This window comes from Drosophila albomicans, chromosome 2L, assembly GCF_009650485.2.
Source record: "Drosophila albomicans strain 15112-1751.03 chromosome 2L, ASM965048v2, whole genome shotgun sequence".
Taxonomy (NCBI): Eukaryota; Metazoa; Arthropoda; class Insecta; order Diptera; family Drosophilidae; genus Drosophila; species Drosophila albomicans.
Window position 1 is genome coordinate 21,192,358 of NC_047628.2, and position 15,561 is coordinate 21,207,918.

At 37.6% G+C, this 15,561-nt stretch overlaps 1 protein-coding gene across 2 annotated transcripts in view; it reads right to left on the reverse strand.

Annotated features, from left to right (window-relative positions):
* LOC117565756 (cell adhesion molecule Dscam2) overlaps window positions 1-14,966 on the reverse strand; it is a 107,927-nt gene extending 92,961 nt beyond the window's left edge. The window contains exon 1 of one of the 2 annotated variants that reach the window (XM_034245007.2): window positions 13,582-14,957. In XM_034245007.2, the coding sequence (XP_034100898.1) occupies window positions 13,582-13,738 (157 nt within the window). In that variant the 5' untranslated portion in view covers window positions 13,739-14,957. Of the gene's footprint in view, window positions 1-13,581 lie in introns of both variants that reach the window. The other variant, XM_034245008.2, reaches the window with a different exon arrangement.
* Window positions 14,967-15,561: the final 595 nt, after the last annotated feature.

Consider the following 15,561-nt stretch of genomic DNA (forward strand, 5'->3'; position numbering starts at 1 on the left):
GTTGGCATTTAAAAGCAAAATAACAGAAAGACAGCTAACGATTGAAATTTATATGCTCTATCAAATATGCATGTAAACATGACAAACAAAAGTGCACAGCAGCAACAACAACCGACAACAATTCGCACTGAACTGGTGTAAAATTAATTAAAATGCATTTCATTTATGAAATTTAAAATGTCATTGTTGTGCTCAGCAACTGTTACACAAGACTGAAAGTGTATAATGTGCTAGGATTGTGAATGAAATGTCATTTTGAGCTTGATCTCTATCTATTTCAAATGCATGTCACTTTATTCATTTCATACTTTAAACTAAGCAAACTATAAAATATGTTTTTATTGTTTTTTTTTAATGCAGGAGTCTTGTTAGTCGTGTCAACTCTCTTTCTGATCAAAGGACAATTGTGGAGCAAACTAAATGAGCAGCGTGGCACATTGCACGCAAATAGCAATATAATTGAAATTAATTAATATTAAATATGCTGTATCGAATAGTTGGCGGCATTCATTCCAGATACTTTTTTACGCATAGCTTTTTGTGCAAAAAGGTGCTTAATTAATTTGCCATTTAGTATGTGCAAAATTAATGAAATGATTTGTCACACGACAGCCGTAAACTGACACACACACAAAATCCAATTCACAATGTGTTAATCAAGTTCTTCTTCAGCCCAAGGATATCGGCGTTATATTTCCACCCCTCGAATGAAACTATTTCTTTTTTTTTTATTTTTGGTTTGGGTGGGCAATCAAGCGTGGAAAAAACGCTAAAATACATTGATTTTGTGGCACTATTAAGCGCATTTGGAATGCCTAACAAGCACGCCACCATCAGGCGCATTATGTGAAGCAGGTCCTTGCCTCGTCTGTCCTTGACACATGAGAGAGAGAGCGAAGAGCAGACAAAGCGCGGGGATTATTCTGGTTAGTAGAGAGCAAGGCAAGCGAGATAATGACTATAGATAGATAGATGGATGGTTGCTTAGATAGATACCAAGTCAAGCCAACACATAAACACACACAGAGTGCGGAGGGAGGAAAAAGCGAAAAGTCAAAGCCAAAACGAGGACAGATTGAAATCAAGGAGCAAAGGCAGAGGGCATATCGATGACTGCTTGTTACCTTCTCTCTCTCTCTCTTCCTCTCTTTAATGCCAATTGACATAATTACGTAAAGTAGTTGCCGAGACACGGCTGAAAAGGTATCGGATCTATATATACATTCTGTAGATATATATATTCGCATTCGCATATCGACTCATCATCCAAAAGAAAAGTCGCAAGCGCGAGCGAAAAGTTTTTAAACTTATTACCGCAAACGCCTTACAGTTAATACACTTAAGAGAGGAGACTGGAGAGTGAAGGGAAGACAGTCAAGACTTTAAGCAGCCGCTGGCAATGACTTTAAAATTTATTGCTGGCCACATTTAAGGAAAATGGCAAGGATATTGAGGATATAAACCAACAGCAACGAGGGTCGATCTAAAAATTACAAGGTCAACTATAAATTGTGCTCAACAGAATATCGATAAACACAAGTATGAAAGCTGCAGTCGAGAGTGCTCGACTGTGAAATACCTGCCACCGATTTTGTGGTATTCATTTTAAAATATACACAAAAAATACTAAAAATATACGGAAGGCTATTTTTATAATATTGATATACATACTACATTCAATATATATCATAGATTACAAAATATACCGGATTGTGTGGTATGCATTTTTAAAACTACCGAATTAATATACCGCAAAAATACTAAAATAATACCAAAGGCTGTATTAATGATATTGATAGAGTACTACATACAAAATATACCATAGATTGTAAAACATACCGGAATTTGTGCTATTAATTAAAAAAATACCGAATTAATATACCGCAAAAATACTTAAAAATACCGAATTAATATAACGAAAAATACTAAAAAACATACCAAAGGCTGTATTAATGATATTGATATATCAGATTGTGTAGTATAAATTTTAAAATATACCAAATAATTATACCGCAAAAATACTAAAAATATACCAAATGCTGTTTTAAGGAGGCACAAAGTTATAATACCCTTCTTGCCTTTGGGTAACGGGTATAAAAAATAGTTTACAGCTTTCTTCAACTTAAATTTTTCCATTTGCAAATTTAAAGTCAGTGCAAAATTGTGCAAATTTGAAGGAAACCCTCGCTGGCAGTCGAAGGCGCGTGTTAGTCACAACAAATAGAGAATTTACAGCCGTGGGGATATTTGCTTAGGAGCGGGGTAAAGAGCAAAACGGGAAGGAAGAATAGGGTCTGGGATTTTAGGGAAAACTTGGGCTAGGATGACAGTGTGTAATGAAAATTACATGCGCCGTAGGCCGTAGGCTGGGGAAAAACTTCTAAGCAGTTAGCTAGCACAGTTTTCCGGGGCCAAATGTTTGCCGGGCTTCAAGCAATAGAGAAAGAACAATAACAACAAGCGACCACACAACACCAAACAGCCGAACAACGAACAAAAGCGAAAACCTCACGACTGTTTGACTTGTGTTTGTTTGTCCTTGAATTTTGCTTTTGAAAAGCAGACGCCACAGCAACCACTTTTCCACCCAACCACCCAGCAAGAAGCCACCCCAAAATTTCCTCCTCAACTCATCCTCGCTCTTCATTTCAGTTATTATTACAAGCACATTTTCATTGCCCTTCTTTTGTGGGGGGTAAGACGAGAGAGCGGGGACAGTTTTAGGCCAAGAAGAAGCTGCTTCAGCTTCAGCTTCAGTTTCTGACTTGGCTTTGACTTGACTTGTCTTTGGCGCCAACGCTGGAATTTCTTTGTATATATGTATTTCTTAGGCAGCCAAATTGATTTTCCCTCTCAGCTGCGTCGTTTGCGTTTTCCTTCTGTTTATTTATATTTCTCCTCTTTTTGTTGTTGTTGCTTTGGCGTTTGCCTTCAACTTTGCCACACGATGCGGCTCAGTTGTCAATTGAATGATTGCGTTTTATTTGCTTTACTCTTACAGCTTGCAATCATCCCACCCAAAAAAAAAAAAAAAATCGAAGCCACACCCCTTAGACGACGGCATCATTTGTCAGCGTGTTCAAGATTTGACAGGTGATTAGCGAGACAAACATTTTAAGGCAGCGTGGAGCGAGTGAAATTTATTAAAAACCGAGAAAAAGTGCCCAAAGTAACGAAGCGTCTGTCGACTTTTTTTGAGTCGAGCACAAAAAAAGAGAGAAAATTTAATGCAGAATTATTACACGTTACCAGATTTAATACACAGCAAATTGAAATTTAATTTTTAGCTTATTAAATAGAAATCATTTTGCATAAAAGATAATAATCAAATTTTATCAGCAACAGCTTAAATTCAATGCATATTAATTAAGTTTCTGCATATTTGACAATTCCAAATTTATAGTTTTTAATTAAAATAATTTATTTAAATTTTCCCAGCTGCATTATCCGAATTTCATATACCCAAATTTGTTATGCAATTAATAACATTTGCGTCGTCAACCCTCGCAGTATAAATTTTCCCCTTAAATCCAAAAACAAAATGAGCATTTAGCATTTAGAATTTGTTTGGCTGAAAGACGTGAAGAAGTGAAAAAGAGCAAAACTGTCAGTGGGTAACTTGGATCAACAACGAAATGCAGCCCTTGGCAGACAAGAGAGCAGACACAACCCTTGCAGCAGTTGTTGTTGTTGGTAAAGAAATCACTGCAACCTCAACTCTCCCCACTTCAACGCCAACCCCAACCCTCCCCGCTTAACCCTTCGGGCGAATGCAATCCGCAATTTCGTCGTCTCGTTACTTTTGCTTGGTTTCTCAAGCATATCAATTCACTTTTGCACCCCTCGAGGGTTGCATCAGCTGCCAGCTCGGAGACAGAGAACTGAGTCTAGGATTTGGGCGAGGGGGGTGAGGGTAACTGGTGCGCATTTAGCTGCTTGTTCTCCATCTTCTGTCTATCTCTTGTCACTGAGAAAATGAAATGTAAAGCAACATTGTAAAAATACAAAAGAGGGAAAATATACAAAATGAACTGTAAACCTTTTTGGCACGCATTGTTTTTGTGTCTGCAGTGTGTTAAATCAAAAAACAACAAAAACGAGGGTTGAAAAATCAGCACCCCCAGGTGGTATCCTCTCCCCCTCGTCCCCCTCCTCCTTCACGCTTAAAGTGATACGCCCATGAAAAAAGTAGAAATAAAATTTTACGCTATGCAAAACATTTTTCTAATCAAACATTCCATTTCATTTGTTGAGGGTTGGGGGAGGGACTTTGGGGGTTGGCTTTAAATGGGAAAAGAAAAAAAGAACGAAGAACGTTTGAATTTGTTCTCAAGTGTAAAATTCATTTGCATTCACAATCGTCACTTGGATTGTCGCACACCTCCAACCCTCCACCTCCCTCCCCTCATAATATCCTTCACCCTTAAGCATCCCCTGCAGTTTATGGTTTGATAATACGCATTTAGTCGGAATCAATTGATGAGAAATACTTTAATAAATCACTGAAAAGCAGAAATACAAATAAAAAAACTACCCCTTCCCCTTTCCTTTCCCCTTGCCCACCACAACTAAATAATCCCCACGCAAGTGGTTTATTAATTTCGTTTGGCAAAGTGCACTCGAAACATTTTTTGGTGTAATTGATTTCACTACAGCAGAAATAATTTTTTAATGTTCAAATTTATGGAGGAGAGAGAAAAAAAATTGGCAACAACGCAACAAAGAGCAAAAGTTAAATTTCAAATAAAAATTTGTCTGCTTCTTTTTCGATATTTTTAATCATTTTTGCGGCATTGCCTCGCACCGTTCATTCATTTTTTTTTTGTTTTTTACTTACTATCGATGAGCATTGTTTCGCCTGTTTGTTTTATTATATAATTTTTTTATTCCGCCTTTTAGCTGTTGTTGTCGTTATTGTTGTTGTTGTTGTTGTGTTTCCTCGTGCAACGAACAAATTTTCATTTTATTGAGTTTCATTGAAGCGCAAAAAATTGCAATAAAAGTCTATTCATGGGATAATGCGAGAGAGTCTGCATCGAATAATTTCATACTCATCTCTTTCCACTTCGAATCGAACTCTCTTCCCTCTCGAATACTCATATAGACCACCTCTGAACACCCCCAAAAGCGTCAGTTGAACTCCAAATTGTACAATAATTTGAATTATGAATGAAAATTAAAGTGCAATATGCGTTTAATTAAAACTTTAACGTAGACGAAAGTGCGGATAAAAAGGGGAGACGACGACGACGATGTCGATGTCGATGTGGTAATCCAATTTGAAAATTTCTGCTCAATACTGAAAGTTCAAGTTGAGGGTTAAATTGTTAAATTGAAGTCGATTCATTAACATGTCGAAAAATTCCTCAAAGATATTATTTATGAAATATGAAATATGCTTCTTCTGAGGGGGGAGAATGAAAATGGTTTAATTGCTGGTTATTTCTTTAATCATTCGCTTGCCAGATGAAGCTCTCTGGAACTATGCGTAATATATTATTATACTCTTGGGATATATTCGAAATGATTAACATTTTGGCATCGCTTCAATCTTCAGCGCTGTCTTAAAGTGTTTCCCTTCATAAACATCAACAGAAACGCTGTCTCAACTGAAGCATATCGAAATCTCCCGGACAGGACATGATAGAGAGAGAGAGAGATTCCCACACATAATTGACAGGGAAAAGTGCTTCAAGCACTGCAGAGACGAAGGCAACTAAAGCGTCCACAAAGCGCTGACTAGCTGGACATTTGGACTAGTCGGAAGGATTGGCCTAGATCTCAACACACACACACACACACAAACACAAACACAAACATAGAGAGCGCGCCCTTGACAGAAAACAAGTCGAATGCTGGTCATAAATATCTGTGGATGCCACCGAAACGTGCAGCTGCCAAAAACGCTGTAGCAAAAGGCACGTGGGGCTACTTTATGGGGCGAGACAGAGATAGCAAAGCCGGGAGAGTGAGATAGAGAGTCTGAGACTGTGCGGCTCAGAGATACATGAAAAGCAATCAGTGTATTGACCACAACAATTTTGACATGTTGCGCATACAAATTAGAGCGACCAACCAACCAAGAGCGGAGGGGTTAAGGGGAACCAACTGAGTGAGTGAAGTAGCCCCCAAAGACAGGCCGAAAGACAATCCCGGGGCGAAGCCAAAGAGAAGCAGCTGCAAAAACGGGGCAACAAACGGAAGCCGCAAAAGCGACAAGCGATGAGCACCAGCAATGAGGATGGAGTGGGAGCAGTGCGAAAAAAGGGGCAAGGCAAAAAAGAATTGAAAAGAAACGTGCAACACACGAAAAAGAGAATCGAAGAGAAAAAGCAAAGGCAAAAAGTAACAGCAGAAAGTGTTAACCAGAAATAAAAAGGGGGTAACCGAGGAATCGAAAAGAAGAACCGAACCGAAGCGAAGAAGAATCAGCAACCGAAAACCAAATCGAGCAAAACGAAAAGCTTGATACACTTTAATTAAAACCATTTGACTAACTTACGAAGCAAAGCGAATACCAGATGCTCTAACTTACATATAAGATAAATATATTTATTATTTAATATAATATAAAATAGAGAAAAAAAGATCGAAATATTATATTCCAGTTGCTCTAACTAGAAGATAAATTTATGGAAATGTTTCGAAAGAGCAGAGGAAGCTAGTAAATAGAATATTGTTAAATACAAAATAGAGAAAATAATCGCAATTCTGATAAACATATTTTTTACTTTACAAGATATCAGATATCATAAGAAATCGAGCTAAGAAAACCACACTTTTATATACAATCTAAAGAAATAGATTGAAATTCTGATATACATATTATGTATTTTATAAGAACTCAAAATAACAAACCTAGAACAGTTGTAATACTATTATTTTCAAAATTCACTAGATAACTTGAAGAAGAATCAAGATAACTCTGACTAAAATTTTACAAAATTATAGAGCAAAAGAGGCTAGTTAATAGAATAGAGCAAAGATCGAAATATTAAATGCGGATACCAGATGCTCTAACTAAAAGACCCTAGCTAATATTACAGCTAATAGAGAAAAGATCGAAATTCTGATTCTAATTCTGTATTTTAAGTCATAAGAAATCAAAATAATAATAAACCTTGTAATACTATTCTTCTCAAAATTCAATAGATTACTTGAAAAAAAATCAAGATAACTTTGACTAAAAGTTTAACAAAAATGAAATAACAAAAGAAGCTACTTGATATACAAATTTATGATCAAAATATTAAACCTTTTGCTCAATCATTGACAAAGACATCAGATGTAATGCCATTCTTCTGAAAATTTCAAAAGATCAGTTAAGGAAGAATGTGGCTTATAGCTATTGTGACCAAAGTTGTCCAATAGCTTAACAAAGTCTTAATGCTTTAAGCCGCACTTAAGCAGCTGCTTGTTGGGGACAATTTCGACTCTGTAAATGGATGTTGATGATGATGATGATGACGATGTTGATGACGATAATGATAATGACTTTTCGGGGAAGTCAGAACAGCGAAACATTGTCAAAGTATATATCACAATTGTAACACAAATCTTTTCTAACAACAGACCTGCTGCTCTCCCCCCTCTCCAAGCGAAATGCTAATGAATCAAGGTGGCAAAACAGTAGCCAAATGGGAGCGCAGTAAAAACCCCAATCCAAAAGCAAGACACAAATTCAATCAAAATGTACAACGAGTCGAGTCAGCAAAACTTGAGGTGTGACCAACAAGCAGTGGACAGAGGGGGAGAGGGAGTAGCGAGGGGCTAAGAGAAAGATATATATTTGTCCATAGTACTAACAACAACTGCTGCTGCTGTTGCTGTTGCTGTGGTCAAGTCAAATGCCTGCACGTTTCGCCAACGTTTTGCGGGCGTTTTTTAAAACTCGCGTCACGACGCAGGCGATAAAAAATAAGCAGCAACGGAAGCCGCACAACAAAAAACTTGGTATGAAAGAAATCAAGAATATTGTATTGTTGTTGTTTGTGCTAGATACACACACATATACAATTAAAAGATATGCACACATTACGTTGAAATATGTCCAAAAGTGAATTATGCACGAAATGAGTCAGAGTTGGGCAAACAAATTGAAAACTAGCTGAGAGAAGAACGTGCCGAAAACATGCGAGAGCAAAAGTTTGAAAAATATTACAAAAATATTGAAAACTTGCAAATGTTGCTCTGCAGAGGTTATAAACACACAGTATTTTTAATAATTGTAATGAATGCAAAAACCAGAAACCGAAAAGAAACGAATGCCGAGGTCATCGGTTGACCAAATTTAATTGTCAGCAAATGTTATTGAATTTTTATGTTGCAACAACAAACAAACAAGACTTTGGCTTCACTTCAATATGCAAAAAAAAGAAGTTGGCAATTATTCTAGTTGTTGTTGCTGTTTGTTCTTATTGCACGTTGCGTGTCGAGTGAGTTTTATGTGTGTATGTGTGTGTGTGTGCTTCGTTTGTTTAAACAGCTGCCAGAGAGTTGAAAGCAACGAGGAGAAGCAAGCAGCAAACGAACTCCCCCAACAAAAGAAACGGGTGTCGCATGCATAAACATAGTAGATACAAATAACGGGATACAAATGTATCTCTCTCTGTCTGTGTGTGTGTGTGGGAGAGAGAGGGAGGCACATAAATTCCATATGCCAAGCGCCAAAAACTAAACCGAGTTGGGGACTTGGGCCAGACAACTGGCTCAAAGTATTATCAGTCGAAAAAACTTTTTGCGCAAAATGCAATAAAAACCACAAACGCAACTCGCAGGAGAGATTACTTAGCTGCCAGTGAGAGAGAAAGAGAGAGAGAGAGAGAGAGCGGAAGAGTGTTAAGCAAACAAATAGAACACACACACACACACAAAGAGAACTTCAAAAAGCTCTCATTGAGACGCCATCTGGCGTTGAGAGCCGAAAAACAAAGTTTGATTGACAAACGCAAAACTCGCAAAATATTGCATATAAATTGACCTTAACTTTTCGTAATATGTTTATATTTGACATGGATATTATACACAGAAATGGAATCCTTTTTCTTTTTTTAACCACAGAGAACTTTAACTTTGCTTATAAAGAAGTTGAACTAGGCAATTTATGAGTAACAAAGAATTCAATATGGGTAAAGAAAACTTTTCAGAGAACTAGAATTGAAATATAAATAGAATGTTCCATTAAGATATACTTGAATATAATATTGGAGAACTAAAATTGAAATATAAATAGAGTTTTGTATTTGACAATTGAAAGCAAGTAAATCAAAGATTAAGAATTAAGATTAAAAATTAGAATTGTTTTAATTTCCAGTTTATAGTTCTCAAATAAGAGCAATATTATAAATTACCTTTTGTATTCCATATTTTACGAACTTTCGTTTGCGACCCGGGGAAATTCCCTAAACAATATTGTAGAATATCTCCATATAATCAATTCCCTTATTTAAAAGTGGGGAGTAGGCAATCCTGATTAAAATCTCAAGATTGTTAACAACTATATTAAATATAATCTTTGTTTACTACATTTTCTTTAAATTACATTCACGACCCGAGGAAATGCACTTTACAACATTGTAAAGAAATTGTATAATTTCTGTGTTATAGACAACCCAAGTCTGATTAAGGTTGCAAAATTGTTGAATTCGCAGTTCACAGTTCTCAAATAACAACCATTTTATACGCAACATTCTTTCATATCAGCTTTTTCCGGAAGTGCAAATACATATATGTATATTTTTATATATTAACCTAACCCAAGTAAATCAAAGGTTTAACAATAATAAGTAGAATTGTTGAATTTGCATTTCTTAGTTCCAAATAGTATATATAACAACCCGAGGAAATGCCCCGTTGCAACATTGTAAAGTATTTTTGTATTCTCAAACAGGAAATCAAATACATTATAGAGCACCCAAGTCTGATTATAATCGAAGAATAACAAAAAGTAGTAAAGGCAACATTGTAGAAAAGTTGCAAAGAACTTATGATGCAATATAGAGAAGCAATCCTAATTCTGATGTCAAAATTATTGAATTTGCAGTTCATAATCTCAAAGAAGAACTTTATTATAAATAACTTTAGTTTCCTATCTTTTTTACTTTAAATGTGCAAGCATAAGTTCGCGAAATTCCCAAAGCAACGTTGTAAAGTATTTTCATAGTTCAAAAAGACTGTTATAATCGCATAACTATATTATAGGCAACATCGTAGAATAATTGTCACTATAGAGTAGACAAGTCTGAATAAGATTATATAACTATACTTCCTTTCAAATCTTAGTTTAATATTCTAGATAAGATTTGGCTCTAGTTGACATTGCATTTCATTTGCGTGTTTCATTAACACTCGAAAGTTTCAAATCTAATTTTAAAGACTCTCTTCCCCAGGCTTTGCTATATACACCCCTCCACTCCACTCTTCCTCTTTCCTCTCACTGTGTGCACGCTGCGTGTGCAAATATATATTTTATATTTGATATTTACCTAACCCAATTTTGATTTAGTATTTCAAATGCAAATTGTCAGAGAACTGAACATTTTCAACTAAATCCAGAGAACGCAGCCACACGTTATGGCAACCAGGATGTATAGAGGGGCATGGGGCGTCTGGCATGAACCTAGGGAAGGGGCATTGATGCTGTCGCAGCTGTTGGCAATGCATTGTTGTTGTTGTTTTTTTGGGGGAAATTTGCTCGTTTTTCGTGGCATTTCCGCAATGGAAACGCTGGCAACGTTTGCACGTAAATTTCAAACAAACAAAATATTTGTTTAATTTATTTTAATTTCGAAGTTGCAGCAGTTGCTGTTTTTCCAGTTTTCAGTTTTCAGTTCAGTTTTTCGTGCAACGAGCAAAAACGTGAGCCGCAGGCTCAGAGCGCGTGTGTATCTAAAGGATGCGCCAGGACAACAACAACAACAACAACGAGAGCTAAAACTGTTTTTTTGAAAAACGAGCCACAATCATAATTCACGCGCATTTCAGAGTGCTAAGCGGAGGGGAGAGAGAAAAACAGGAGATGGAAGACAGAAGCCTGAGTTGAGCCCAGGAAATGAAATGAATGTGGGAAAACTCAAAGGAAAAACGCAGCAGGCAGGTAGAAGAGAGAGAGAGAGAGAGGGAGAGAAAGAGAGTGAGACACAAAACGAGGCATAAATAAAACAAAGCGCAACCGACAAACGAAATAAAAATAAAAAGCAACAGCAAAGGCACGAAAATAAACATAAAAACGAAAAGCGAAGAAAAAAGAAGACAGTGAGAGAGAGAGGGAGAGGGAAGGAGAGGGAGACAGCTAACGACGAGCGACGCATCTTAAGTATCCTGTGTTCTTGCTGTGAAAGAACTGTCGAAACCCAAATTCAAAGACACTTCAGGCAACGCCAAGGATACAACGACAACGACTCAGATACAGATACAGATAAACTGAACGATGTAGATACTTTTCATTAGAGCTGAACACAAATTGAAATTGATATTTATAGGCAGTTAATAGCATTAATTATGTATGAATCATGGCCAGAACAATGGCCAAAACCATTTTGCCATTTGCCACGCCCACCGCCTGCTCCTCTTTAAAAAGGTGGAGGGGGCCTCACCTTTAATGGCTTTTTAATTATTTGCGCAAAAGTATCTTTTGCTGTCTTTTGCCGTTGCCCTTTATGATATCATTATTGTTATTATTGTTGTCGTCGTTATTATTATTGTTCTTTCAACGGCTGTGCTCTCTTCCTCTTCCTCAACTGCTGCTGCTTCTTCTTCTTTTGCCATTGCTGCTGCTTCTTTTTCTTTCGCTTCACGTCAGCCTAATAATGCCCCCAGAGATCGTTTACCGCTAAAGCTCCGCAGAGAGTTCATTGATTTTTGACTCTCTCTGTGTGTTGACAAGTTGACAAAGCGACCAAAGGGGGAGGTGAAGTTGAGGGTGAGGTGTGCGTGTGTGTGTAGAAGTGTGTGGTGCGTCGCAGCTCCAATTAAAATGTCAAATCAAGTCGTTTTATTTATTAAATGATTACACACTACAAAACATAAACATAAACACACACACACACACAAACACAAACAAAGCGGGAAATAGAGAAAAACGACGCTATAAACTTACGCAAGTCAAGGGGTGGCAAAGAGGGAGCACAGAGGGGAGGGGAGGGAGGGGCGCTAATGGCCGCATAGTTTGTTGAGTGTCAAAAGATTTTTGAACATTTGGGGAATTGCTTGTTAATCGCACACAAATTGGAAAAGTGTTGACTGAGTGAAAGATTGACTGATTGACCGCCTGATTGACTCACTGATTGACCGCCTGATTGACTGACTGATTAAGTTTCGTTTAGCAGGGGTCGGTGTAGCAAACTTTTTGTGCCAAATAAAAGTTGAGCAAGAGCTGTCAAACGATCAAAGTGCGAAAGAATGAGAGAGCGAGAGAGAGAGAGAGAGAGGCAAGTGAACCAACCCAAGAAGTCAACGAATAAAACTAACGGTAAAAACTGTCAACGACTGGGCAGCAAAAACTTAACGTCAAAGCGCCAGCTAAAAACTTGACTTAACGTAACGTGACGGCAAAGCAGAAGGAAAAAAAAAGAGTTGAAAGCAACAACAGGTGCAGCAATAACAAATAAGAGAGGGAAAAAGGGAGGAGAAGATGAAACTTGTCGATGAAGCTGTCATAAACAAAACTTGTGTGTGTGTGTGTGTGAGAACAACAAGAAAAACAACTAGAAAATGCAGCAAATGCAAAAAGGAAACGCAAAATTGAAAAGTAGCCGAGACAATTTACTGAATGGAAACTGACTAAAGAGAAATACAGACACAGATAGATAGAGAAAGACAAAGGAAGTTGGGTAATTTGGATTTAAGAACTAGAAAACACACATTTCATTCATTTCGATGGCATCGATAAGCCAATAGCCAACTTTAGAGTCTGAGAATCCCATTCTCAGAAAAGCAAAGGAAATCATAAGCCATAATAAAGACACGCACAAAAGCAATAGCAAAAAGCCATTGCAGCTTTTCTTTTTTGGTAAAAGAAAAGTGTTTTCTAAGCTCCTTGAATACAAATAGTTCAATTTCCAGATTCTCAGATATGCTTTTGCTTGCCAAACGAAAATTGATATAAAATACAGCAAATGGAATGAAAGAAACTGTTTTCGGAAACTATTCAAAGATGAATAAAAGTTCTTGAGCCAAAGCCAAGTTTAAAAATGGATTTCTAAAACTCTAGAGTCACTTCAGACTTGTTATTTTAAATCACAAGCAAAGTAATTAATTAATTAGGAATGCTAAAACATCTAAGAAATATGTATATCTATATATAGATCAGGTGACATTAACAGATCATACAACCTCCAATTGCATGTAATCAAGATCTTTTAGTTATTTCCTGCTTAACAATTCCCATGAGATATTTGATCTCTTGCTTGCAATTTTATCCCATGCGAGACGAAGCAGCGTGCGAAGAGTATATAATATTTTCTTATCCGACGTTTACACCTGTTTCTTATCTCGCTATTTACTTCTCCTATTATATCTCATATCCCATTTGCATATCGTAGTTGTGGTTGTGCTTTTTTTTTTTGTCTTGTGTAAACTTACCGATTAAAAATAATTTGCCAAAGCTTTGTCTTCTTGTAATGCAGCTGCTGCTTCTGTTGTTGTTGTTGTTGTTATTGCTGCTGTAGCTGTTGTTGTTGCTTGCGCTTTTTGCTGTTGTCGCGCTCCTCGCACTTCTGTTTACTGGTGTTGCTCTCATTTTGTCGCAGTTTTGGGTAATCGTTGTTCTTGTTGTCGTTATTGTTATTAGTATTATTATCGCAGCAAAAGTTTTGCCAGTGTGTTACTATCTCGCTCACTCTTTCTATCACTTGCACTTGCACTTGCTGCAGCGCCCTCTGCTAGTTTTAGCAGCAGCGCCACATTGCGGCCGAAAAATCCAAACACGAAACTGTTATTGTTGTATTCGAAACGTAACGAACGTTAGGCGAAAGAGTAATCAAAATAACAACAACAACAACAAACACTTAACACAAAAACTTCAAAATTCAAGATGGCGGCGCGTCTGCTTGGTTTGTTGGCCCTTCTGTTGGCCAGGTCTTAAACCTCAAGCATTTTCTTTGCTGTGTTGCTCTTGCACTTTAAACACACACACACATGCATGCAGGCATACGCACATACGCATACACGCACACACACCTATTCACTGTTATAATCGGTCGTTTGCTTTGCTCTTGCGTTTGCTGCTTGTTGTTGTTAATCAGAAATCACTCGAGTTGTTGTTGTTGTTGTTGTAGTTGTATGCAGGCGACGACAACGACGCTTGAAAGGTTTCCAAGAAACTCACAGACACACACATACACGCATACACTCGCAGTAGTCGCGACACACGTAAAAACCTTTTTTAAGCGACGCGCGCTGCTCCTGCTTCTTCTTCTTCTGCTTCTTTTTCTACTTGTTGTTGTGTGAGCTCACAAAACCGGTTTGACAGGTAAGAAGAGAGCGCCAAGCTGCTGCTGCTCCCGCTGCTGCAGTCGCGTAGTCCGAGATCAAGTAAAACTAATGATGCCAAAGCCGGCGTCGACGTTGATGACGCAGCTGCTGCGCTGCTTTTGTTTTTGCTTTTGCTTTAACTGCTTGGGTTTGCTTTGCTTCGTCGCTTGTTGTTGTTGCCTTTGTTGTTTCTTGTTGTTTAATAGTTTTACTCACACACACTTGCACTAAACACACTCACTTTGCCAATTGTAGTTGTTGTTGTTGTTGTTGTTAGTAATGCAATTTGCAAAATACTTTTCGTTATGGCTTTTTCTTTCAATAATTATGAACAACACTTTTTAAATTTGTAACGGGTTGTAAACAAATACGAGAGAACAGCTCGCCAGAAAACGCGACGCAAATATTTTCGATTGTTTGCTGCGCCGAGCGACAGCGCGACACGTCCGTTCGAAGCGGCAAATGAAAAGAGAATGAAGAATGCATACGAAATCAACGAAACACCAACGAAGTCCAAAGAGAGCGCGCGCACACTGTAAACGAAGGTACGGAAATTTCTCTTGCTTTTCGCTTAAGCAACCACCACGCTCTCTCTGTTGTGCGCTCTCTGTGCTACCTTCGTCGCTTAAGCAATAAGCATTGTCTTGGGACCAGCAGCGCAACAGGCCTTGGCCAGGTGTTGCGATCCAATTAAGAGAACGCGATCACTCCAGCTCAACGAATATATTTAAATTGTATTATTTTTATTAAATATATTTTTTTACTACTTCAGGCAACGGCTATGAATTAATACAAATTTGGGGTGAATACTTTTTCAAAACTGAATTTAAATTCTTAAAATCCCAGGTCTTATATATCTAACCATAGTTTATTATCTCAAGCCCTAGGAGCCCTTTTCAACTTTGTATAAAGGTATCGCAGCACATGTCCCCTTTACCCTCTATTGGGGTGTCAAGTACATCTTTGAGTATTTGTCACATTTATTTAGTCTTTGTTTAACTCGGTGCTGTCTGACGTCTTCATGCTTATTCCTAAACATGCTTCATTAATAATCGCTTGCTTAAACAGCGAGCGATGTCGCATGCGTTT